General features: G+C 45.9%; 1 protein-coding gene and 1 long non-coding RNA gene across 2 annotated transcripts; one reads left to right on the top strand and one right to left on the bottom strand.

Annotated features, from left to right (window-relative positions):
* Positions 1-1,588: 1,588 nt before the first annotated feature.
* On the bottom strand, positions 1,589-22,975 carry LOC114161688 (neurofilament medium polypeptide). Its single transcript, XM_028045176.1, has 4 exons — positions 22,842-22,975; positions 10,637-12,093; positions 7,573-8,058; positions 1,589-2,495 (listed from the first exon to the last, which is right to left on the bottom strand). The coding sequence occupies exons 2-4, from the start codon at positions 11,919-11,921 to the stop codon at positions 2,473-2,475; spliced, it is 1,794 nt and encodes a 597-aa protein (XP_027900977.1). The 5' UTR covers positions 11,922-12,093; positions 22,842-22,975; the 3' UTR covers positions 1,589-2,472.
* LOC114161695 (uncharacterized) lies at positions 2,502-7,175 on the top strand. Its single transcript, XR_003599066.1, has 2 exons — positions 2,502-4,850; positions 5,283-7,175. It is a non-coding gene; the product is annotated as an uncharacterized LOC114161695 (long non-coding RNA).
* Positions 22,976-23,230: the final 255 nt, after the last annotated feature.

Raw genomic sequence — 23,230 nt, 5'->3', positions numbered from 1 at the left:
TTTATCTGGGAGAGAGAGAGTAGATGAACTGGCCAACCTGAAAACAATCAGTTATAATTACAGTTTATTCATTTGTATTTGTGAACAAACAGATCAAACTCACAGCATCAGATTGTTGCTATGGTAACAAGACAATCTAACTATGAAGATTGTTTGATCTTTTACAAAGTAAACTTGCCAGCTCCTTAAAATCTTACATTTAAATGTTAAACCATTTAAAATCTTTTAATTTATGCTGAAACCATTAAATCAAATTCAGCAGCTTTGATCATCTCAATAAATAAATGTTACATTTATGTATCTGTGTTAAAATATTAGCATTTATGGCCCCTGAAGCCCTGGGGGCCCGATGGAGCCGCTGACTTCATTTGGATTAAACAGAAGTGAAAATAATTAATAATCATTTTAATTGTATTTTTGATTAATTGTTTTTTTAAGACTAGTAATTACCCAGTAATATTTTACATTTCCTGTCAACTTAACATCTTTTAATACAAAAACATGGCGGACGCCTCGGCGTCCCGACCGCCGGGCTCAGCAGGTTTACTGGGGGAAACTCTGAATTAATAAGAGAATATACGTATTTTTGTTTTTGTTGCAAATTAAACATGAATGAGTCGTCGGTCCAACTTCTGGACTAAATCTAATCAGATCGGATATTTCCACCTCAACTTCTCTGTAGTTTTTTAATGACTTCATCCTCTCTTTACCTTCTAAAAACTTTCAAATATTTAAAATAAAGATTACCTGGATGCTGAAAATATGAGCTGAAACTTCTTTTTCTCACTTCTTAGAAATAGAAACCAGATTTAGGTCACTTTTAAAATTTGTGGACTGCACAAAATCAGCCCAGGAGCCACAAATGGCCCCCTGGCCACCCTTTGAACACCCTGGACTTAAATCCGTTGCTTTGCTTTAAAGTTCTCTAGTTGTTCCGGGTTTGTTTCAGAGAAGTTTGAGTTAGAAAAGTAAAATATTAATTTAAAACGCTCTTAAGTCACATGTTGCAGGAAATCAAAAAGGTGTTTTTAGCTGTCTGTGAATTTGGTAGAATTATGAATGAATATTTTTAAAGATGAATTAACGTTTCCAAAGTGAGAGCGGCAGGAATGTCTTCGCTTCTCTGAGCAGCAGTTTCAGTAACACTGGAGGGAAGTTGCAGATGAATTTCCGAGCTGTCATAAATCCATCGTAATCCAGCAGGCAGATTGTTGATCATATTATAATCAGGCATCATGTTTTGGTGAGCAGCGCCGGATTAAAGGATTGTTCATGTTTGTCTAAAATAAATCTGCTGAACCTTTTCAGCTCAAATCCTTTAGAGGACTGAGGCTCATTTTTCATTTCTATAAAAACTAATTCATATCTATTGTTTTTATTACATAAAGAAAACAGCAGCAGATAAAAGGTGTGAAGCGTCTGGCATGTGGAGCTGCAACATCCCATAATACTCACAGATCTTCTTCAGTACAAAGGAATCTCGCCTCACTCCGCCCATTACGTAACGGGATTATCGATACGCAGATTAGCGGCCGACCAATCGGAACAGGCCCCGCCCCCAAACAGAAACACACCGAGTGACTTGCAGTTTAGTTGTTAGATTTTAGTCTTTATTTTTCTATCTTTTTCTTGACAATTTGCTAGCAGACATGTGAAAACTTGGACCAACAAAACATTATCATCGTTATCATTATTATTGTTGCTTTTTATTGTTTTATTAATTACAGCATCTTGTCAGATGTAACAGTGAGAAGATGGCATTTTAAAAAACAAAGAATCAAAAACCAAACAGGAAAACAAGAAGAAAGAAACATTTTGACTTTAGTAATCAAAGCTGTTTTACTTTTCTTTTTATTCCATATACACAATAAAACAGTCTAAAACATTAAACACACAGAGCTGAAGACGGTGCAGTGGTGGGGGGCAGTCCTCATCTACTGGGAGCAATGGGAAGACTGGGGCTGAGGGAGGGGACTACAAATAAAAATGGTCGTCAATATAAAACTAAGAGTCTTTTTTCTTCTTTTGTTTTTTGTTTCCTTCACATTTAAATCCACCAATCAGACGTCGGCAGTGATTGAGGTGGGGAGGAGCTAAAGGAGGGTTTTTTACATTTCTGCGTTTTCTTTTCTCTCGTAGACATTATAAAATCTCACAGACAAGCAAAGAAAAAGTTAAAAAAACAGGATGCACGTTTAGTCTGCATGACCCGGGCGGAGGGAGATGGACGGATGAAGGTGGGTGAATTATTGCTTTCTGAGGAAGTATTTTTACTTCTCATCTACATGAATTGCATCCCTCTCATTCGCTCCGACTGTCTCTCACCGTGGTGATCTGTTTACGTGATTGCTCCGATTATTCGGGAGGAAGAGGAGGGATGGAGGGAGGAGGAGGAGGAGGAAGAGTTGGGGGCGGGGCTCAGAGCTCCTTGCTCAGCGAATCCCGGGCAGTTTTAATCCTCTTTGTTTGGCCTCACACGTTTCCCGCCTTTTTGTCTGGCAAATGATAACAAAAGAGATTGAAAAAATGTATTAAAATAGAATAATAATTATAAAAGCAGTCATACAAAAAAGATTAGATGTGAGTTTAGTGGTTTAGTACAGATGTCGATCTCTAGTGTTGTTAGTTTTTTAGTGTTAAAGGAAACAGAAAGAAAAACCAGCATGGAGGATTATCATCACATTCAGCATGAAGAGCAGCGTCTGAATCGGCTTCTCTCCTTTTATTCATCACTTCAGAGAAACAAGCCTCAGCCTGAAATCTGACCAAGTTTAGATCCTGACAGAAAAATAAACCTGAGATGACAGAAGTCTGAACTCTGTTCAATAATTCACTGATCAATTCACTACAAACTAACCATGCGAGTGCAGCTAGTCAGCTATTAACTATTTATTGATGCACTTATCAATCTTGATGTCCCATTGAAAAGCTTTCTTATTTCAACATAAACACTGAGCTAACTATATGAGCTGGTTAGCTATTTAAATCTAACAACTAGTAGCTATGTTTAGGTGCTGAAACTCAGTGAAGGAGGTTTAGCTGAAAAGCTCTTGATCGACTCTTGATGTCCTTCACTGCAGACGCAAAGCTAACTACGTAAGTTAGGACTAGTTAGCTAGTTAAAGCTAACCTCTTGCTGCTGAGTGCGAGGCCTGGAAGGTTTTAAAAGACTTATTTTTAAAAGGCTAATTTTGATTTAGATTTTTCTCATCTGTTGATGTGACTTTAATTTTCTTTCCTTCATTAAAAAGTGGAGTACCACAACTTCAGCTATTTAGCTTGCTAAAGCTAACAGCTATGTAGTTAATTCAACTACCATAAGATGTTTAGCAAGCCTTTGTTAATATCAGATCAGTCTTTGATCGACTTGAGTTTCCCTTTCAAATATTCAGATTTTTTTTCTATAGATCTAAATATTAAGCTAAAGATTGTTAGCTAGTTGAATGTAACTGCTACCAGTTCATTTTAACTGATGGAAGATTGTGAAAAAAGCTTTAATTTTGACCGCCAATGACAGCTTGATGGTCACAGCTAGTTAGCTATTTACAGCTAGCAGCTACTGGCACCTGGAAGCTCTAGATCAGGGGTCTCAAACTCCAGTCCTCGGGGGCCGCAGTCCTGCAACTTTTAAATGTGTCTCTGCTGCATCACCTGAATAGAATAATTAGGTCATTAAGGTTCTGGAGAACTGATCTACACAAGGAGGAGGAATGAAGCCGTTTCATTCCAGTGTTTTGTACCTGTGGCTCATCTAAAACCTGCAGGACAGCGACTGGAGGCCTGGAGTTTGAGACCTGGAAGCTCTAGAAGGAAGATCAACTATAAAAACAGTCTGCAGTTGTACATCTAATGATTTCAATAAATCAAAACGTTTTTTCTGAGGTAAAGTTTGTCATGGAAGAAGACTTAGGAAGAAAACCAAACAAATAACGTACAGCTATCTGAACTATTTCCGGATTGCAGCTTTGCCTGGAACACCAGCCAACAATATGAAAAACTGCGAGTAATCTTTGTTTTTCTAACTTCATTCACTTTAATTCGGCTTCAAGAAGCTTTACGAACAGCCAACTAACTCAGCATTTGCCCAAGTTAACCCGGTACTTGAGTCTGGAGTGGAGGATTTATGTTTTTCAGGAATGACAATCGTTCCTTCAGACTGTTGTTGTCTCTCTGCTGTCAAAGTCAGTACAACGAAGGGAAGCTAGTTCTGCTCTTACATCTCCGACCTGGAGGGTAAAATGCCCTTTTAATTTATTTAAAATAATAACTTGTATCTGAATGCTGTAGATTCTCTCCTGTTTGGTGTACAAATAGAGAAAATACACCATGAAACGTTGCAACATCTGCAGGTTGGGACTGAACAAAGTTACAGAAACAGCTAAACCCCTTTAGCAACACGTCACTAACAGCCTGCGGGAGACGTTGCTGCAGCGCCGGCTGAGCATGTTGGGATGAAAGCAGGCGCCGCTGGACGGCGAGCCGCGCGCAGCAGTCTGAATGGAGAGGAGGTGACAACCATAATAATGGAGGAAGGTCAGAGGTCGCCCTGAGCAGGTGGCAACCACAGAAAAGCTTCAAAAACGGAGCGCTGAGTCGGCGGAAAGGAACGCGCTCCCTCAGCAGACCTCACAGAGTGACGGAAACGTTTGGCTAGTTTGTGTTTTCAGACCGTTTGCTGTCAGTCAGAAGCCGCTGTTTCTGTTTGAACGACTTCCTGAGAAAAAAGCTTCCTGTGGTCTGAAAGCTGCTGCCGGCGCCGGAGTCCGGCTTCCATCAGCGGCTGTTTCTGTCCATCAACTTTAGCTGCTCTGAGGTTAGCCAACTTAGCATAAAGACTGGATAGCGTCCAGGTTAGCCTAGCTTAGCATAAAGACTGGATAGTATGGTGACCAAACGTCCGTATTTCCCGGGACATGTCCGTATTTCACGTCCTGTCCCGGGCGTCCCGGGTTTTTTTTAGAAAGTGAGGAAATGTCCTGTTTTTTTAAATTTCCTTCATTGGACCATTAAATTTACAGGCACTAGGGCACTGCGCTGCGTATCACGTAATCCCTGAGCTGCGTCAGTGCGGGCAGCCATGTTCTTAATCAGAAGATAGATAGCGTGGCTGTCAGTACGCCAACAACATCCCAAAGCGCAAATGTATGGAATTTCCCTGCTTTTAGAGCCCCCCCCCCTGCTCCAGGTGGTCCTGGTTTCACCAACACCGCCCCCCCCCCACCAAGCAGGTTGTCCTGGTTTTCCCAATGTAAAATATGGTCACCCTACTGGATAGCGTCCAGGTTAGCCTAGCTTAGCATAAAGTCTGGATCACATCCAGGTTAGCCTAGCTTAGCATAAAGACTGGATAGCATCCAGGTTAGCCTAGCTTAGCATAAAGACTTCATAGTGTCCAGGTTAGCATAGCTTAGCATAAAGACTGGAAGCAGAGGGAAACTGCTAGCATTGCTCAGATTAAACACTTTTAACCAGTATAAATGATCCCACCGTCTGATTATCTGTGGAGTTTTCATAAAAAAATAACTATTCTCACATTCATTGTCTTTAAAAACTCATTTTGTAAGATGGATATCTATAAATCCAAACTATCAAATAAGAACGTTTTGATTTTATTTTGCCTGAACATCTGAATTTTAAAAATACTATTTCATTTGTAACTGAGATCAATGAATTAATAAATCAGAATTTAATGTTTTTCAAAGCAGAACAACCCGAGTTTTGGTGAAATAAGAGGCTGTCATGTAAAGCTGGGCATAAACTCACATTTTTGTCAAAGTAATCATGTGTCATCCATTGCGTAGCACAATGGTGGTAAAACTTCACGACCGACTTCCCATCAGTAATCAGGCCTGTTTGAAATTCTGGTCGCCCCGGTGAAGGTGTTGCCCTGTGGCAGCAGCCCTTCAGCTGAACGCTTCTCAGCAAAGCATATAAGCAACCTGACATAATATAATACTATAATACTTAAATATTGATTGAAAAAAAATTGAAATACTGGAAATAACAAACTTTAAACAACACATGAAAATAAATATGAATTTAAGGTTCACTCATCTCTCTCACGTTAGCATTAGCATACGTTTTCAAATACAAAACCGCTGCAGTAAAAGCTTGCAGCTAACTCTAGTGGAGTTAAAGTTGGCGTCTCCTCGCCGTCTGTGAAGGTACTCTGTCAAAAATTATCAGCCAAAATGATTATTCATCCTGTCATAATAAAAATAATTGGTTCATTTTTCAAAGTCATATTTTCATCATGTTATTCAGATATATATTCCACAGTTGCAAACTAAATATTAGACTGAAGCTAATTATTGAGCTTACATATAAATATTCAGGTAATATACAGATTCACTTGGACTATCAAAATAAAAGTTGTGTTTTCTGAAACCTTTAATTAAACTCCAGCTTTCAAATCGCTTTGAATCACAACTTTATCGTAATTTCCCTCTTTTCCTGAACAACATTGCAGCTTAAAGGATGAGCTAATTCAGAGCTAGCTAAACATTAGGCTAGCTCTGACATAAATATTTAACATTGAGCTAAATATTTGGCTTTCTAAATAAATGTTTAGGTTTGAGCCAAATATTTACTTAGAATAGTAAATATTTAGTTAGCTAGCTAAAATGAACTGCCATGTTTTTCTCATATGACCGGCTAAATAACACAAATTATTGTTTTTCTTTTTCTTCTCTAGACTCAAGGCTACGACGTGTCGCTAACGCACGCACAGTGAGATAAAAGGATTTGCGATGCTGACCGCTGTTTGATCTGGACCTGAACATACGGAGCTTTATGTTATCTATAAAGTGGTTTATGGATTCATGACACTTTGTTGTTCTGGTTCTGACGAAGCACCAAACCAGCTGTTCTTAGAAATGTGGTGGAAATCTAAAAATCTGTTTTTTTAAAGTCTGTAGTGAAGATAAACTCTGAGGAGGAAACTGACTTTGAGCTGCTTCCATTCACTGCTGCTGCTATAAAAAGGTGATCAGAACCGATCAGAACCGATCAGAACCGGGTCTAAAACTGGCCTTAAAGTTGTAGATCGGGTGTAAACCTCTTTCCATGTTGCCATAGAAACTTAAAAGCTGAGTTCATGCTTGTGCTACGTAACTTTTATCACGTGAAAGTGTTTTAATGTGACTATAATTATGTGCAGTAAAGTGTGAATATAAGGAGCGTGTTTGTGTTGTCAGTATCTAACTTTGTAATGGCCATTGAAGCCGTTGTCGATGCTCAGCTCCCTCTCTAATTGGACGGTAGCTGCTGACATCACAGTTTGAACGATAGCCACGGCTGCTTCTCGGAGGTCCCTCTTCCTCATCTCCTCCTCCTCTTCCTCCCTCCTGCCTCCCTGGTCACAGCCTCCATTTTGGGGAGACTCTGCCTCTCCCCCCTCCTCCTTCTCTTCCTCCCTGCTCTCGGTAAGCGCTAGCTTGGATTCAACATGGCTGCCTTGCTTCCTGCTGCTGTCTGTTCGCTCTGCGTCTTGCTGCCGCTTGCTGTTAGCTCCTCCTCCTTCGCGGCCGCTCTGAGGCTCGTCAGAGTCCCGGCCGATGCGCTCCAACTCACCGCTGTTCACAGCCGCTGTGGCGTTGATGATCTTGGCGTTGGCGTCGTCCTTCACGCCCTCCTTGCTCTTCTTCATGGGGCTGCTGTTCTTCATCTGCTCCTCCTCCTCCTGGTGGTTCTCGGTGACGTTCTCCTCCGCCATGCCGTTGGAGCAGCCCGTCTCACCGTTGGTCTCCGCCGCTTCCACCGGCGTCTTCTCCGGCTCCTCCACTGCCTCGCCTCCACTCTCCGCAGTCTTCTCCTCGGCCTCTTTGTCGTTGCTCTCCTGGGTCGCTGCGGCGGCCTCACCGTCAGCGCCGCCCTCCTCTGAGGCGTCTACTCCTTCGGCGGCCTCTTGCTCCTCCTCCTCCTCCTTGGCGCCTTCGCCGTGGTCCACGCTGCTGGACTTGCCCTTCCGCATGATGAAGTTCTTCAGGGAAACGGCACGGCCAAAGTGGGAACGCTTGGCCTTGGCTGATTTACCTTCCTCTGCGGCTGCTTCCTCACCTGCGCAGGAAATGGAGGAACGTTAGCTAACCAGTTACTTCTGGAGTAACTGGTTAGCGTTACTCCAGAAGTAACGAGTGTTTTAATAACCGACTGGATGGAAACCTGAACCAAAGAAGACTGCAGTTCTCTTTGTCTGGATTATTTTGAATGACCCTTTCTGTAGAGCAAGCTTCTTAGCAGCTAGCTGCGCTAACCCTAACACACTGCTGATAAAACACTAGCTCTGCTAATGCTAAAGCGCTAAATTCTTTGTTACTACCTTAGCCTAATTGACCACAGTAGGGCTTTGGCCAGAAAGCATGCTAACATTAACAGATTTGAACAGTTTACTGTTGCACAGCAATGCATTCTGGGTAGAAAATAAGAGTCTTTTGCTGCACTGTATCAGGAGAGGAAACTGAACTGCTTGTTAACATTCAACACGGATGTCAAACCTTATTCAACTGACAGTTTATAAAACAGCCAAGTAAATTAGCGCTTTCAGGATTTATCCAGAAAATGTATTTTATGGGATGCTAAGTATGCGGAATGTTTTCAAAATTAGCAAAAAGGCTAAAAATTAGCTCTACTATTAGCCCATTTGCAAATTAGCAAACGTTTTCCCACCACTAGTTTAAGTATTAAAATCTTAGGCAGCAGAAAAGAAAGCAGAACCTTTAATTTAGGCGAAGCTAAGTGTGCTAGATGTTTTCAAAGTTAGCAAAATTGCTACAGTGCCAAACAAAAAATTAGCTCACCTATTAGCGGATTAATGGAAGTGTGCTCACCGCTGCTTCTTACCCATGAAGGTTTTGTCCGGAGAATCCAGAAAGCTTTGAAATAATTCATGAATAGTTTTAACTGTCAGTGTTGATTTAATGATTATAGAGCTCACAGGAAAATGGCCGAATGTGAAAACAGCCGCAGCTTTTAGAGATCAGGGTTGCAGGATGTTTAGAAAACCTGTAGCATAGCTGCCCTGTTACCGGACGCTTGCCTCTGATTGGCTGATGGTGCCTCGTGGCGACTCCTCCCCTGGAACTGCTTTGCCTTGTGGAGTCTCAGGAGTTCAGAGACTCAATCTAAGCTGTAGAAACAGAACTGAACTGGTCAGGGAGCGGACCGATCGCTGCGTGAAACATTGGAAACATTTTTATTCTTTCAAGCTGCAGCGTGATCCAAAGCAGGGAACCGCTCCAGCTTCAGAACCGCCCGTCAGCCGATCCAAACGGTTCTTAGAGTCTGAATCATTAGCCGTGTTCCCATTAACAGTTTTTATTCACATTTTAACGTATCGCATTAGAAAAAATTGATAGAAATGGCACAATTTAAAATGACTTCCTCAGTCACTTCAGGCAATTTTTGGCTTTTCTAAAAAAGAGCTAATCCGCTAAAGACGGAAACACATTTACAGGATCATTTCTGACGCAGCAAACTTTCCCCTCTACTGCTGGGTCCGTGCCTTACCAGAGGCACCAAACTCTGAAAAATCTCAAAGTACAAACCTTCAGCAGGGAGGGGAGGACTCTCTCTGGTTCATGCTAGCTAGCAACTTCTCCTTCCTGTTAGTAACTTCTACTTCCTGTTTATTCCAGCCATGTGTAGCATCAACATCTGATGACATCACGCTCTGTTCAGCCTGGCTGATTGGCTCCTAACCAGCAGATGGAAATCGACCAATTTGCCTTTTTCTTTTATCCGTTTTTGCGACATTTGAACGTTTGCATGGCGGTTGGATGGAACCGCGGCTGCTGGTACCGAGGTCGACCCGTTCTTCCAGGCTGCTGCCCGCTGCCGAAGGTTGGCTGTTTCTGTGGTGGTTTTGATGATTAACAGATTTTAAGCTGATTGGTTTACAGAGAGTTGATTAGATGTTACAGCCTACTGAGGAACATCCGACCAGCATCCTGTTTTCTGTCACTCCTTCCTTTTATGCAGCCAAAAGCTAATTTTGACTGGAGCGTCTGTAAAATTTGAATTTCACATAGTGAATATTTTACTGAATGACATGCTGAACTACATCAGCTCCCTGCGAGCCGGTGAGCCTCGACCTCCCTGGAACGGCGTGGACTCAGACTCAGCCTGAGCCCAGAGCTCTGCAGCGGCGTCCCACTGGGATGATACCTGGAGTCCGGCTGTTTCAAACCCGTCAAGCCTTCAGCGCGCCGGTCGGACGAGCTCCGACGTCTTTAAAGAGCCTTTCCAACGGGAACAACCCGAGTGGAGATCTACTGAATTTCACCTCAGACAGACGGATCACTCCTTCACATCTGAGTGATTTTTTAAACAAAGCACACACGTTTACGTATCAGTTCATGTAGAAATCATTGAGTTTTAAACAGAATCAGTCAAGAAACCGAAACAAAAACATTGTGACTGAAAACTACATGAACCCCATGACCCAGCTGGCTGTGGAAACCATCGAGTCCACTCCATGACTGCCAGGTAAACCAACCCCAACCATCACTCCTCCACCACCGTGCCTGACAGTTAAACTGAGCTGCTGTTTAGTTTGACTAACATCTCCTGCGTATGAAGCACCGCTGCTAGCTGGTGTAGCTGTTGGATTTTAGGATGTTAGTTCCTGTTTTCTCACCAGAGGCTGCAGTGGCGTCCTCCTCACCAGTAGGGACGCACTCTGTGTTGGCCCGTTTGCTCTTGGGGATGACACGCTTCTTGAAGGAGGTCCAGATCTCGTTGGCGTGTTGCGTCACTGTCCCGGCTCCCGCCACCTTCTCCTCCTCGCCTCCCTCGGCCTTCTCCTCCTCCGTCTTCGCTTCCTCGGCTCCTGCCTCAGCCTTCCCCTCCTCTTCTTCTTCTCCTTCCCCTGCGCCCTCCTCTGTTTTGTCGGCAGACTCTTTGTCCGAGCCCTTGGCCTTGGCGCTGATGCCCACCACGGACGAGTCCCTCTTCAGACCCTGGAAGGTCCAGGAGCGTTTCAGCTTCCAACGTTTGTGACCAGACTCCTTGGAGTCCAGGGTGGAGGAGTCTCCGCCTCCTGCTTCTCCCTCTGCTCCCTCCTCCTTCCCATCCTCGCCGCCGCCACTCTTTTTGTGTGTCTTCTGAGCCATGAGCTTCTTGAAGGAGTGCCAGCGCTTCATGTGCTTGGTAGTCGAGGACGAAGCTTTCTGCTCTCCCTCTGCTCCTGCCGCCGCTCCGCCCTCCTCCGCCGGGGCGTCCGCCATGGCGTTGAGCGCTTCTGGGTCCTCCAGGTGGTCCAGGGACCGAGACCGGACTTTGACCTGCTTCTCGGGCTCCGCCGCGCCACCATCCTTCTTCTCGGTGCTGCGATGGGAGAAGATCCTCGCCACGGGCTTCCGGATCAGATTGCGGACGGTGGATTTGGTCTCTGCAGTTTTGCTCTTCTTCTCCTCCTCCTTCTCTCCGTTCTCTGCAGGCTTGTCCATTGCCGCCTGTCCCTCTGCTCCTCCTTCGGCCTCCGCTCCTTCCTCTCCTGCTTTTTCTCCGTCCTTCTCGGCGGCTTCCTCAGCTCCCCCTGTGGCCGCGGCGTGTTCCTTCTTCTTCCTGCCTGCCATCACCTTCCCCAGGCCGCTCTTGTTGAGGAAGGAGTCTAGGAAGGAGGTCTTGGTCTCGGTGGAAGAGGTGCTTTCTGAGCTCTGAGGAGGAATCGCCTCCCCACCTGCTGCTGCTCCTTCCTCTTCACCGCTGGCCTCCTCGGCTGCGGCTGCGTCATTGTTCACAGTCTCTTGGTTTTCCGTCGCCTCGCTGTTGACCGCCGAACCGTCGTTCTCCACCACTTCGCTGCCGACAGTCTCTGCGTTTGCGGTTTGGACCGGCTGCTCCACCTCGGCTGGCTTGCTTTCTGGGGTTTTCCCATCTTCCTGGACCACTGGCGCCGCACTGACCTCAGTCGCCGCCATCTCAGAAAGGGAAAACAGTAATCAGAGCTGAACTTCCTTCCTTGACCTTCTTCCTTCCTCTTCCTCTGTGACTTTCTGGGGCTGGGTTCCTCCTGTGCGGCAGCGCTCTCAGGTCATGGAGAGCAGTGGCGAGGAGGAAACGCACTCAGCATCCTACTAGTCCTCCAAACTCCTGTGGAGAAGAGAAGGGTGAGGAACAGATGGTTAATAGTCTGAATCGACACCACGGACACTCAATTAGTCTCGACTAGGCCGTGCTTTGAATGTGGAATGAAGGGAGGATCTCGACAGGGAATGCAATGCAATTACGATGTTTCCAGAACAAGTGACACTTGGAGAAGTTAAAGCTTGGTGTGTGAACACGCCGACTCTGTCCTCCTTTCCTCTCAGAAAGTCAGGAACTGTGTTGGGAATCAGCCTGAAGGAGTCGTTTCTCTGTCGCTAAACCCAGGAAGACCTGCAGCGGGTTTCCTGAGTAAAACAGGATCGACTGTCGGATCTTTATTAAACCTACGTCAAAGTGCTGCTGCTGGTCGATCCGCTACGACCCAGAACCGTTGCCAGTCGTTAGCTTCGGCCCAAAATGACGACCTGCTGGTCACCAAACAGTCAATCACGAGGAAAGCGGCTGATTTGATCCATCAACAGTAAATTGGGATCTAAAAACATATGTACTCTATATGGAAATAAGTCAGTAGATTAATCAATCCATGAATCAATTTTAGATACTCCTGATCTCAGCAGGAACCGCTGGTCCACAAAGTCCTTCCTTACATTTCTACCAGCTAGAGGACAGCAGCGTTTCCCAGCCCTAGAACCCTGCAGGTTTTAGATGTTTCCCTGATTTAACACACTGGATTCAGCTGATTGCAGCTCAACAAAAGCCTGTTAATCAGCCATCAATTAAAATCAAAGCACATTTAAGACATTCAGGGCATGGTGGCTTCAGGAGCGGGGAGGGAAACGCTGAGCTACAGGGGAAGGACAGTCTATCAAATAGTTACTGGGAATTATTGGCAAATGAAAGACTGATGAAGTGACCATCAGACATCCTCAGTCTGTCAGGGGAGTGAAGGATTAGAGGAAGGTGAAAGGTCAGTTTGTAGCTACGCAGCTGGATCCAGTCAATCTGAAGGTAGTTTGGACCGCAGTCACCGACAAACTGGAAACACTGGAGGACTGAAGCTCTGAGGTGTGGAAGGCACAGTCAGTCAGTCAGTCAGTCAGTAACAGACCTGAGGTTTGGCTCGGTCCGGGGTTCTGGAGTCCTGCAATCGGTCCAATTGAGATCTGAAGTGTCTAAAAAGTCTCCGTCTCTAGGGATCGGGTGTTTGTAGACTAAACTGTCCCGGTTCTTTCTGGAGGACTGACACGTCCTGCAGAGGAGCAACGACCACCGGCTCTTCTGGCAGGAATTTAACCTTTTCCTCCCGGCTTGTTGATAAAGTGAACTCTTCCCTGAGTCCCTCATTTCTGCCTCTGTCTGCAGGCGGCCTGTTTGCTTCGAGCAGAAGATGCTCCGCCACTCTCCGTAAGCAGCGTGGTAGTAGCAGCGCCTGAATGAATGAATCAGAGGCTGATGAGTCACGCGCCGGGCGAGCACCGTCTGTCTGACGGAGGTGAGAAAGGGAAGTCGCCTGCAGCAGGGAGGCTCTCAGGTGGAGACGAGCGGCGGGGCTGTAAACACATCCATCACATGCTCCAGATAATCCCACAGTGCCTGAGCGGCTCCATCGCTCAGCGGCTGCTCTGCCTTCCTGCTGACGGTTGACCGGTTTGCTGTTTCACAGGCTGATTTACAGCCTGACTGAGGCAGAAACACTGAAACGCCTCCAATTCGTCGTTGTTTGGGTTGTAAATGGAGCATTTTCAGAGTGGATGCTGAATCATGACTCAGCAAAGAAGATTCTTCAAGCAGACAAACGCCAGTTCTCTTCCTGCAGCTGCGTTGTTTCAGTGAGACGACATGGACAACGCTCAGCAGAACAGCTGTTGATCGGACATGTTTCCATCCAGCTAGCATGCTAATTTGGAGCAAACCTTTAAAGTGTCACAAGACCAAAAACGCTCAGGAAGCAAGGCATGTTAGGAAAGGTGAAAGTTTTCCGTCACTCGGAGCAAACACAACACACAGGACCCAACGGCAACAAAGTTGAACAACTGTCCAGTGTTGCGTTGCTAGCCCACGTCTATGTGTTTGAATGTTGCTGGAGGACGGCTAGCAGCTCATAGATCCATAGGGAGGAAAGGAGAGCGCGAAGTCGCCTCCTGTGTATTGAGACTGTTAGCCGCGTTTCTGTCTGATGGTTTGGAGCGAATCCACCAGTTATGTTTGTGGGGTTAGGGTTAGGGTTAGGGCTGGGACAAACAGGAAGTAAAGATTGCTAGCTAGCATGGAGCATACATCGCAGAAGAATGGAGATGACTTCAGGAATGCGTTGCTATCGTCCTGTCAAATGCTTCCTGCTTTTCGACGCGGTTCGGAGCGTTACGGGAAGGTCTGGGGAAACGCTGATCAGCTGATTGGTCATGTGAGGTTAACATTATAAAAATTGCCTGCAAGTTTGGTGCCTCTGGGAAGGCGCAGATCCTGCAGTGGATGGGAGCGTCCACCGACTTCTTTAGTGTTTCCATCCATCATCCAACACGTTTATCCCTGGTGGGGCCGCCAGGGGGCTGGTACCTCTCTCCAGGGGTCAAAGGGCAAGAGGCGGGGTCACATAGACAGGAAATGTGTTTCCATCCATTTCCTTCCCAAGCAAAGGCTAAAACTTTTGTAGCTCCTCGCGTCAGCTGCTGCAGTTCTGTGGATTATTTTATTTATTAATATAACAAAATAATCAGCCCAAAGATGATGTCATAACTCAGACTATGACGCCATAGATTTGCTCCATAAGCTGCATCAGATCATTAGAGAGGCTGACCCTGGATATTAATCGGTTATTAAGCAGCAGAGCCCCCCCCCCCATTCCTCCCCTTGGTTTGGGTTTTGTGCGTCTTGGCAGACGGTGATTGGCTGCAGCGTCAGATGTGAGGCTGAAGCCCTGAGGTGTTGGAGCTCCATCAGACGGAGGACAAAATGGAGGGAGGGCGATGAAGAGGAGGATGATGAAGAGGAGGAGGAGGAGTGGTGCAGACATGGGCTGATTGCGAATCGTCTGTTTTCCTGTCGTCTGTCTGGTTTTCTTCACCTCCGTCTGGTTTCCTCCTCTTCCTCTCATTTCTCTTCACAAATGTCTCATCTTTTCATTCCATCTCCTCTTCCTCTTCCTCTCTTCCTCCAGTCTTTATAAGCCGTTTAATTCGGCTGCAGATATGAACTCTGATGTTTTTATAATTATTAACCCAGAACTGATCAAGGTCACATCACAGCTTCTGCTAACAGGTTGGAACCAGATCCAGCCAGAGCCGCCAGCTGCAGCGCCCCCTGCAGGACTAAACCGGTACCCAGGTCCAGTTCCCTGCACAGCCCACATGAGAGCAGAACCAGCGGTGCTGATCCAGTCCAGCAGTTTTTCACTGTGAGCATGTTACAGCTAACAGCTGCTAAGTGCTGAATGAATGAATGAATGAATGAATGAATGAATGAATGAAGCTGATTCAGGAGGAACTCGGCTGATGAACTCAAACTGAGGTGAATTTTCCTTCAGTGTAAAAACTGAGGCAAACGGGAAAAAACACGCTGCAAAAAATGACTGAAAATGCTGCAATAAAAGAAAATAGAAACAAAATGGTACAAACAGAAAAACAGCACAAAATCTTTCACAAACACAAATCCTCCAAACCAACTTTTACAGTATTTGATATGAGCAGCATATTTAGAGCTCCCCCTGGTGGCCTGGAGGTGAGTTTTATATTTCTGTTTGTGACATTTCCTCCCTTGCTTCCGGTGGCTGCAGCATTTTTCTGTTACATTTTGTTCACTGTTTGAACCTGTCAGCCACCGTACATAATGACCTCAAACCTCTTGTAGAACTGGTTTCTTACTGGTTCTGTGCAGCTCAGAACCAGTTTGTCTCTGTAGAGGAGAAACGTTTCGCCCTCATTCTGACTGATAACTTTCTGACCACCAGAGGGCGACATGGAGCAGCAGTCCAGACAGTCACATGATCAAGTGAACGAGGGAAACGGTACAGTCATAGAAAAGTAACAACCCGGTCCAGATGCAGCAGTACTCTGTGGACGTCATGACACTGATCCCAGTATAAACACACCAGTCAGAACTGGGAAGAGTGGAAGAGAATCAAACCAACATGGCGGGACCTGATGGTCCATTAGCTCCGCTTCACTCACTCAGGTTTACAACATGGCTGCAGCTTCAGAGCCGTCCTGCTTCAAGTTGATCCAGTAGCAGCAATTATTTCAGAGCTAACTAGTTAGCTAGCTAACTAAATAATTAGCTTAGAGATACTCAGATTAACTAAAAGTTTAGTTTGAAGCTGTGACATTTATAACTATCATGACTAACATGATGACAACATGGTTTAAATTAGGAACTGGTTTTACTGGTTAAGGGTCAGGGTAGACTAGGGGTGGGCAGCTCCAGGCCTGGAGGGCCTAAAGGTCTCCTGCAACTTTCAGATGTGTCTCCACTTCAACACACCTGAGTCAAATAATGAGGTTGTTAGCAGGACTCTGGAGAACCTGACTGCACTGAGGAGGAGATTCAGCTGTTGGATTCAAGTGTGTTGGACCAGAGAGACGTTTAAGAGTTACAGGACGCCGAACCTCCAGGACCAGGACTGCCCACCCCTGGGGTAGACGGCGATTCTTGCTCTGTGGTTTGGTGATTTGCTGGTGTGTCTCTCTGTGATGAGCATCGTCTCGCTCCATGCAGATAAACAGTTTGATGCTGTTGTTGCTGCGGATTAAACCTGATGCTGCAGATTGACCTCTGAGAACCCGCAGGCCTTTTAGTGTGAAGGTATTAGAGAGCTTTAATCTGCAGCAGCAGAGCAGTCCACTCCAGCTGGATCCAGTCCAGGAGGCCGCACAAACCGCCTGCTAGCGCTGCTGCTGCACGTCTACGCTTATATTTCTATGTTCTCCGCTGCCTCAGAGTCCATAAGAACTAGAGAACAACAGGCTGCTGTGGTTTAACTGCTGCCATCCCACTGGAGGAGGAATTAACACAACGGACTCCTGTTCCTACACACACACACACACACACACACACACACACACACACACACACACACACACACACCCTGCAGCTGAAGTTAAACAGATGAGGAGTTTCTGTCTGGGGATGAAATCGGAGGTTTGCACCAAATCAGGCTGAATCTTTAGAGAATAAAACTTTGACTAAAGTTAAAAACGTTTTGAACTAAACTCTAAAGATAAAGTTCAGTTAAAAAAAATTGATCTTGGTAAAAAATTCTATATTTTTATCTCTAATTTCAGAAAGAGAAACTATAAATCTTGTGGTTCTGGCTCACAGAGAATAAAAACATCAGAATATGATCCCAGATCAATAAATGTTTTAGACAGGATGGTCGTCTGACATCACTTCCTGCTCTGGGCTCCTTTTGCAGGAAATATTGGCTGCAGTTATCTCCATTGCTAGTTCAACTTTAGCCACAATTTTTCCTTCCACTCAACTTTCTATAAATATTAATAGTGATTCTTTCTGGAGCTGTAATTGTATAAAACAGAACTCAAAGATGAAATCATCTCATGAAATAGTTCATATTTCAGCAGAACATATACTGAAGGTTCTGACCCGATCCACTTCCTGGATGAAATGAGCTCCTGCAGGCCGGCGTCATGGAAACTGTTTGTTAAAACGATCTGGTCCGATCTCTGCGGTCAGCGCCACGCGTCTCGCCTACAGCGACCTCTGACCCCGGAACTCACCTCCATCGTTTAGATCAAACCACAAAATTCAGACTCTTCTTTAACCGCTAGCTGTTAGCTGTTAGCCGGATGTGATCTTTGTATGTTCTTTACGTTATTAAATGTTGTGGATAAATTTCAGATTAAAACTCTTTTGAAAACAAGCTTCGACTTTAATCTCACATTTCTTTAAGGTTCTGATTTAAAAGTTTGAGTTTTCATTGAGTGTAAGCAGAAAAATCATCATAAAATGATCATGAAAACAATATAAACTATCATTTGTTTCACAGCATTTAGAGTTTTGGGTTGAAATTTGTCATCATTTCGGAGAAAATCATGGATCAATCAGATTTTAAGATTCTTTTTTATATTGAATCATAAAATGTTTAATTACAAAAACTGAAATTATTTACATTAGGTGGATTAGTTTCCTTAACTTGTGATTTTGGTTTTTCCTGAATGTTTTTATTCAGTTTAAATCAAATTAATCTCTAATTTACTGCTTCTTCCAGATGATGGTGAAAACGTTAGGATTGGATTAGGCCAGATTACGCTCTGAATATTCAGTGCAGAGTTTCCTGTCAGACTTCCTGCTTCTGCCTGTGAACTTTGACCCTCACCTGCTTTCCTCCTGTTTTTACCAATTAGCGGCGCTCCAGTGTTCCCATCAGGCCCAGTTTAAAGGAACAGTGTTTTCCTCCATAGTGGCGTCATTATCAGAGCCCGGATCCAACAGAGGCCCCTTCATCACGCTGCCCTCCTCCTCCTCACTCTCACACAGTCAGGCCTTTATCTGCCATCATGTGCTCGCCTCTCTGTCCTGCAGCCTGACCCGGTTTCCCTGCGTTCGCGGCGGGGAGGAACGGCTGATTTGGGAAGCTGGCGCAGCGTCGCATGGCCGCAGCTTAACGCTGATTTGATGTTATCTCTTAAGTCGTTCTGCAGAGGTTTGGCTCAGAAATCTGTCCGGCTGCAGAGGCCGGTTGACAGTCACGAGGATCCGAACCAACAGAGGTGAACTCTGAATTAATCTGCTGTCTTATTTCTCTGAGAAAACTTCAGCTAACAGAGCAACTGTTGACTCACAGCAGCAGTCAGAAACGATTGGATAAACATCCGAATCAAAGATCTGGAGGAAAACCTGATGAAAGGAAACCAAGGAAATCGGAAACATTTCAGATGAATTTACCAGCAATGCCTCGGCTCACATTCAACAACCAAACGCCAAGTTCTTCATTTTCTCATTCAAGTGTCACTGAGAGGAATCTTTAGACAAATCATCAAGTTAATTGTTTGAATCCTTTCCCCTGTATTTTTGATATTCTGAATAATTTTCATAAAAACTCTAGTTGAATTTTTTTCTTGAATCCGTTTTTGCTCATTTGTTTTAGCTAAAAACCTGGAGAGGTTTCTATGGAAGACTAAAGAGTTCACTGACATCTTTTTTTAAAAGGTTATTTTATTTTAAAAAGTGATTAAATGAAATAAATGTTTAACTTTTTATATGATAATAACTCTTGGGGTAACAGGCTAAAGGCTCCCAGTTCATTTTGTTTCCCTGTTTTTATTTCTTCCTTCTGTTTTGCCTCTGAAGCACATGGGATTATTTCTCATGGAAGTTAAAAAATTCTATGTTTGCTCAAGATAAATATCATAAGAACAGAAAAGAATAATCTAACTGAATTATATATTTTCTGAAGACTTTATATTTCATAATTTATTTCCCGATTTGTGCTGGCAGATTATGAACAACAAGAATTAATTTTGGAGTTTTTGTTTTTTCACATCAGACTGTGAATAGAAATCAGTTTAGATCATTAATTCTCAAAGCCACTAATATAAAAACGTTGAGTGTAAATTAACCCCTGGTTGCTAAGTAACAGCTAAAAGTTTGAAAAACCCCAATGAACAGCAAGATCCAGAAACCAAGATCCTGTCAGTTTTTAACAGAACCGGTCGGGTCAGAACCAGTCCTTAACTGGTTGGTTACTGGTTCCTAGGTTAGCATGTTTGCAGCCGGCTAGCTAACCGAGCTAACGGGCTAGCATCAGCACTGAGTGTTACTCTAGAAAAAGCAGAAAACTAAAATCTGTTACTCATAACGAGCATGTTGAGTTGATCACTAGAGTAAAGTCAGCATGAGGTCGTTTCCCGTCCGTTTGGGTCGGGAGCGGAGCTGGTGCCTGTTCTGCTGACCCCGGGTCACCTGGACAGGTGGGTTTTCTGTTTCTGCTCATTTACATTTAAATTCAACTCCCTGTTTTCTGCCTTGCTGAGCGCGCTCAGATCAGATCCCATTAAAGCAAACAGACATCCCCACATCATGATGCTGCCACCACCATGGATCCTGCATCCAGTTGCCCTTTATTTTGGGGCAGCAGCATTAAGGGGTGCTGACAGACATTATGACTGTCTGTCAGCTGAGATCAGAAATGATGCTGCAGCAATAAATGTGTGAAATCATCTGTTCTCTGGGTTGCCGGTTTGAATCCGTCCTGATGAGCATCACACTCATCGATCTGTGTTCACTCCAGCGCTCTGACTGAGGTGATAAAAATATGATCAGATTATGTAAACTGGTAATCTGAGGATTATTCTGGGCTGCTGTGTATCTGATCGCGTCAGGAAAACACGCCTGACCTCTGGAAGTTCACATTCCTGCTCACAGCGATAAACCTGCAAATTTAAGGAGACCCTCGTGATCCACATGTGATGAGAAAACAGCAACAACCCGGCCCTTGTGCTCCACATTTCGTCCTTTCCACGAGTTTTCTATATTTTCCAATTATTGGTCTCTCCATGCTCCTCCTCATCTCTCTGATCGTTTTCCCGTCTCCGTCTTCATCCTCCCCCGTCCGTCCTGTCCTCGTTCCTCACATCATTCATTTCTTCATGTCTGCTTCGGCCCATTAACCGGGCCAATTAGAACCAGAACCAGAAGCATAAACTGGAGAAACTGGGACAGCGACGTCCTGCAACCGGCTGGAAATGAGACCTGGAGCTTCGTGTCAAATGTTCAGGAGAAATAATCCACAGCAGGCCGGTTAGGGTTCGCTGTCAGAGGTCAGAGGTCAGATGGGCACAGAGCCCTACAACTACACATCCCAGAATGCACTGGGAGCTTCTCTCTTCTCTGATGTTAAAAGGAAATCACAGCAAGTTTATTTTTCTAATCGCATTCATACGACACAATAAAACAAGAAACTACATTACCAATCAGACTCAAGGCGTGGACCTTTGACCCTTGACCTGAGGAGTCTGGATGGTTCTGACCTGAATGTGTTTCCTGCTGCAGACCGTCTGGAGCTGAAACCGGCGCCGGCTCGACGCTCCACTGAGACCTGGGGGCGTGGCCTCTGCTGAGGTTGGAAACGACCAATCGCTAATGTTTAGCCGTGACACATGGAGAGGCTACCAAGCTAACAGGAAGTTAAACAACCCCAACTTCTCTGCCTGGAGGAAAATGTCGTGATCGTTCCTCCTGCTCCTCCTTGGAGGCGTGGCCAACGCGGACTGAACGGCTCCGTTCTCTTCCTGATGTTAAGCTACAACCACAAGGCGTCGGTCACATCTCCTGCTTCTGTCCTGTGATTGGCTGGTTGAAACCCGTCCAGAGAAATTCAGCTCAATGGGAGAAATCCCAGAGAGATGGGAGATGAGAATTGAGTGCAACTGTTTCAGAAAGCAACAATCTGGAGTTTATGGATCAAACGGATCCGGTTCATTTCCCTCCAGTAGAAACCGATCTGAAAAAACGACGAGTTCTGACCCGGCTGTGACAAAGAAACATTTAATCTGCCTGGAAGTGATGTCATAATCTGTAATCTGAGCGCGGAGTGGCAGACGGGGCCCTGAGGGACCCCACAGGCTTCAGCTCTACTAACCAGACCCCCGCTGTGTGCAGGGGCCCACATCATGCCACCTCTTCCACCAACGCTGCCAGCTGATGTCCTGCTGGGGCCCCCGGAAGGCTGCCTGGCAGCGCGGGGCCCCCAGGGGTCCCAGCAGAGACCAGCTGAGGGAGGGAAGCTGCCTCAGGTGTTTTCTGTCTGCTGGTTTCCCTCTGAAGATTGTCGACATTTTTCTCAGATGAAACTTCGAGTTTCATCTTTTGGGTCATCTGGACTCAAAGGTCAAAGTTCACAGAGAAACCTGGACCAGGAAGACTGTGATTGGTCCTCCTGTCCTTTGTTTATTTATCTGTTTGTTTGTTTATTTACGTCACAGTAGAGTGGGGGGGAGGGAAGGGCGCCCCCGATGCCAGCAAGAGGGGGGAGCCAGAGCGCATGCGCCACACAGCAGGTGCTAATCTGCATTGCTAATGACACCCCCCCCCCCGCATCTTGGGGTGAGGCGACCCTAATATGGCGACATGTTTTCACCCGGAAACACAAAAACTGAGGAAAAATAAAAAAATCATTAGGTCCTGATTCTCGCCATTCCCGGATGGAGGGCTCGGTTCGGGTTCGGTTCGGTTCGGGTCCCAGCAGCCCGCGCTGCTCCAGCCTGACCTCCTTTCCGGCAGGCTGGGATGGATCCCGCCATGTGCGTGTTTCTTGCACGCGCCTCCGGGTTTCGCGCCGCTCCCGGTTCATTCCTGGTTATTGTTGTTATTGTGTCTGTCCACGCACGTAAACAACTCCACGCGCCGTGGGGTTCTGCTCCCATTCTCCAGACGGGACGCGCGCGCGCGCGCGGGCTCGCCAGCTGAGGCAGGTTTTCCGCTCGGTGCGTTTCTGGAGAAATATTCCAGAGGAATATTCTCAAATATTCCCGATGAGCCCATGCACGTGACTCTGTTGCTCCACATCACGGAGCAGCCGCGCGCGCCGAACCGCTGGACCGGAACCTGCAGAACCTGTGAGATCCGACCCGACAGAGACCCCGAACCGCCGCAGCGGGTCCGCCGCACCGTTAGCGGCTAATTACCCGCGTCAACCTGCAGCCAGCCGCTCAGAGAGCCGCAAACAAAGAGCCGCAGACAGGGTGGATGAGCGGATGGATGGATAGATGGACGGATGAAGGGTTGGATGGATGAATAAATGGATGATGGATGGATGAATAGATGAAGAAAACAGAACCAACCTCCTTCTGCTCGGTGCGTAAATCCGTCTCCAGGCGCGCACAGCTCGATAATGAGCTTGTTGTGTTGGACGCAAAAAGACGCTGCTGGCGCTAAATCCTCCCACCGCCCCCTCCCGTCTCCCCCCCGCTCCCCCCTCTGATCTGCTCTCTCCTGCGCGCTCACGTGCGCGTGCGTCGTCCTCTCTCTTTCTCTCTCAGCCAATTGTGTGACTCGAAATTGGCGGGACGATGGCAGGTCCCTCAACGCTCGCGCACGCGTACCAGACGTACTGGCGTATGGTTGCCCCTAGCAACCATCAAGCCCCCCCCCCCCCCCCCCCCTCCGCGCCTTAATCCCCCCTCCCCCCACGCTTTGAGGGAGGCGTGAAGGAGAGGACGGGGTTAAATTT

This window comes from Xiphophorus couchianus, chromosome 18 (assembly GCF_001444195.1).
Source record: "Xiphophorus couchianus chromosome 18, X_couchianus-1.0, whole genome shotgun sequence".
NCBI lineage: Eukaryota > Metazoa > Chordata > Actinopteri > Cyprinodontiformes > Poeciliidae > Xiphophorus > Xiphophorus couchianus.
This window is presented reverse-complemented; position numbering and strand designations above follow the sequence as displayed.

Bases quoted from the DNA above. Each gene is read 5' to 3' on its own strand.
- LOC114161688 (XM_028045176.1), bottom strand. From the start codon at position 11,921: ATGGCGGCGACTGAGGTCAGTGCGGCGCCAGTGGTCCAGGAAGATGGG. The intron at 8,059-10,636 runs GTGAGAAAACAG...TTTCCTGCGCAG, and splicing joins GGACGCCACTGCAGCCTCTG to GTGAGGAAGCAGCCGCAGAG. The intron at 2,496-7,572 runs GTGAGTTGGAGC...ATCATTTGCCAG, and splicing joins CACAGCGGCTGTGAACAGCG to ACAAAAAGGCGGGAAACGTG.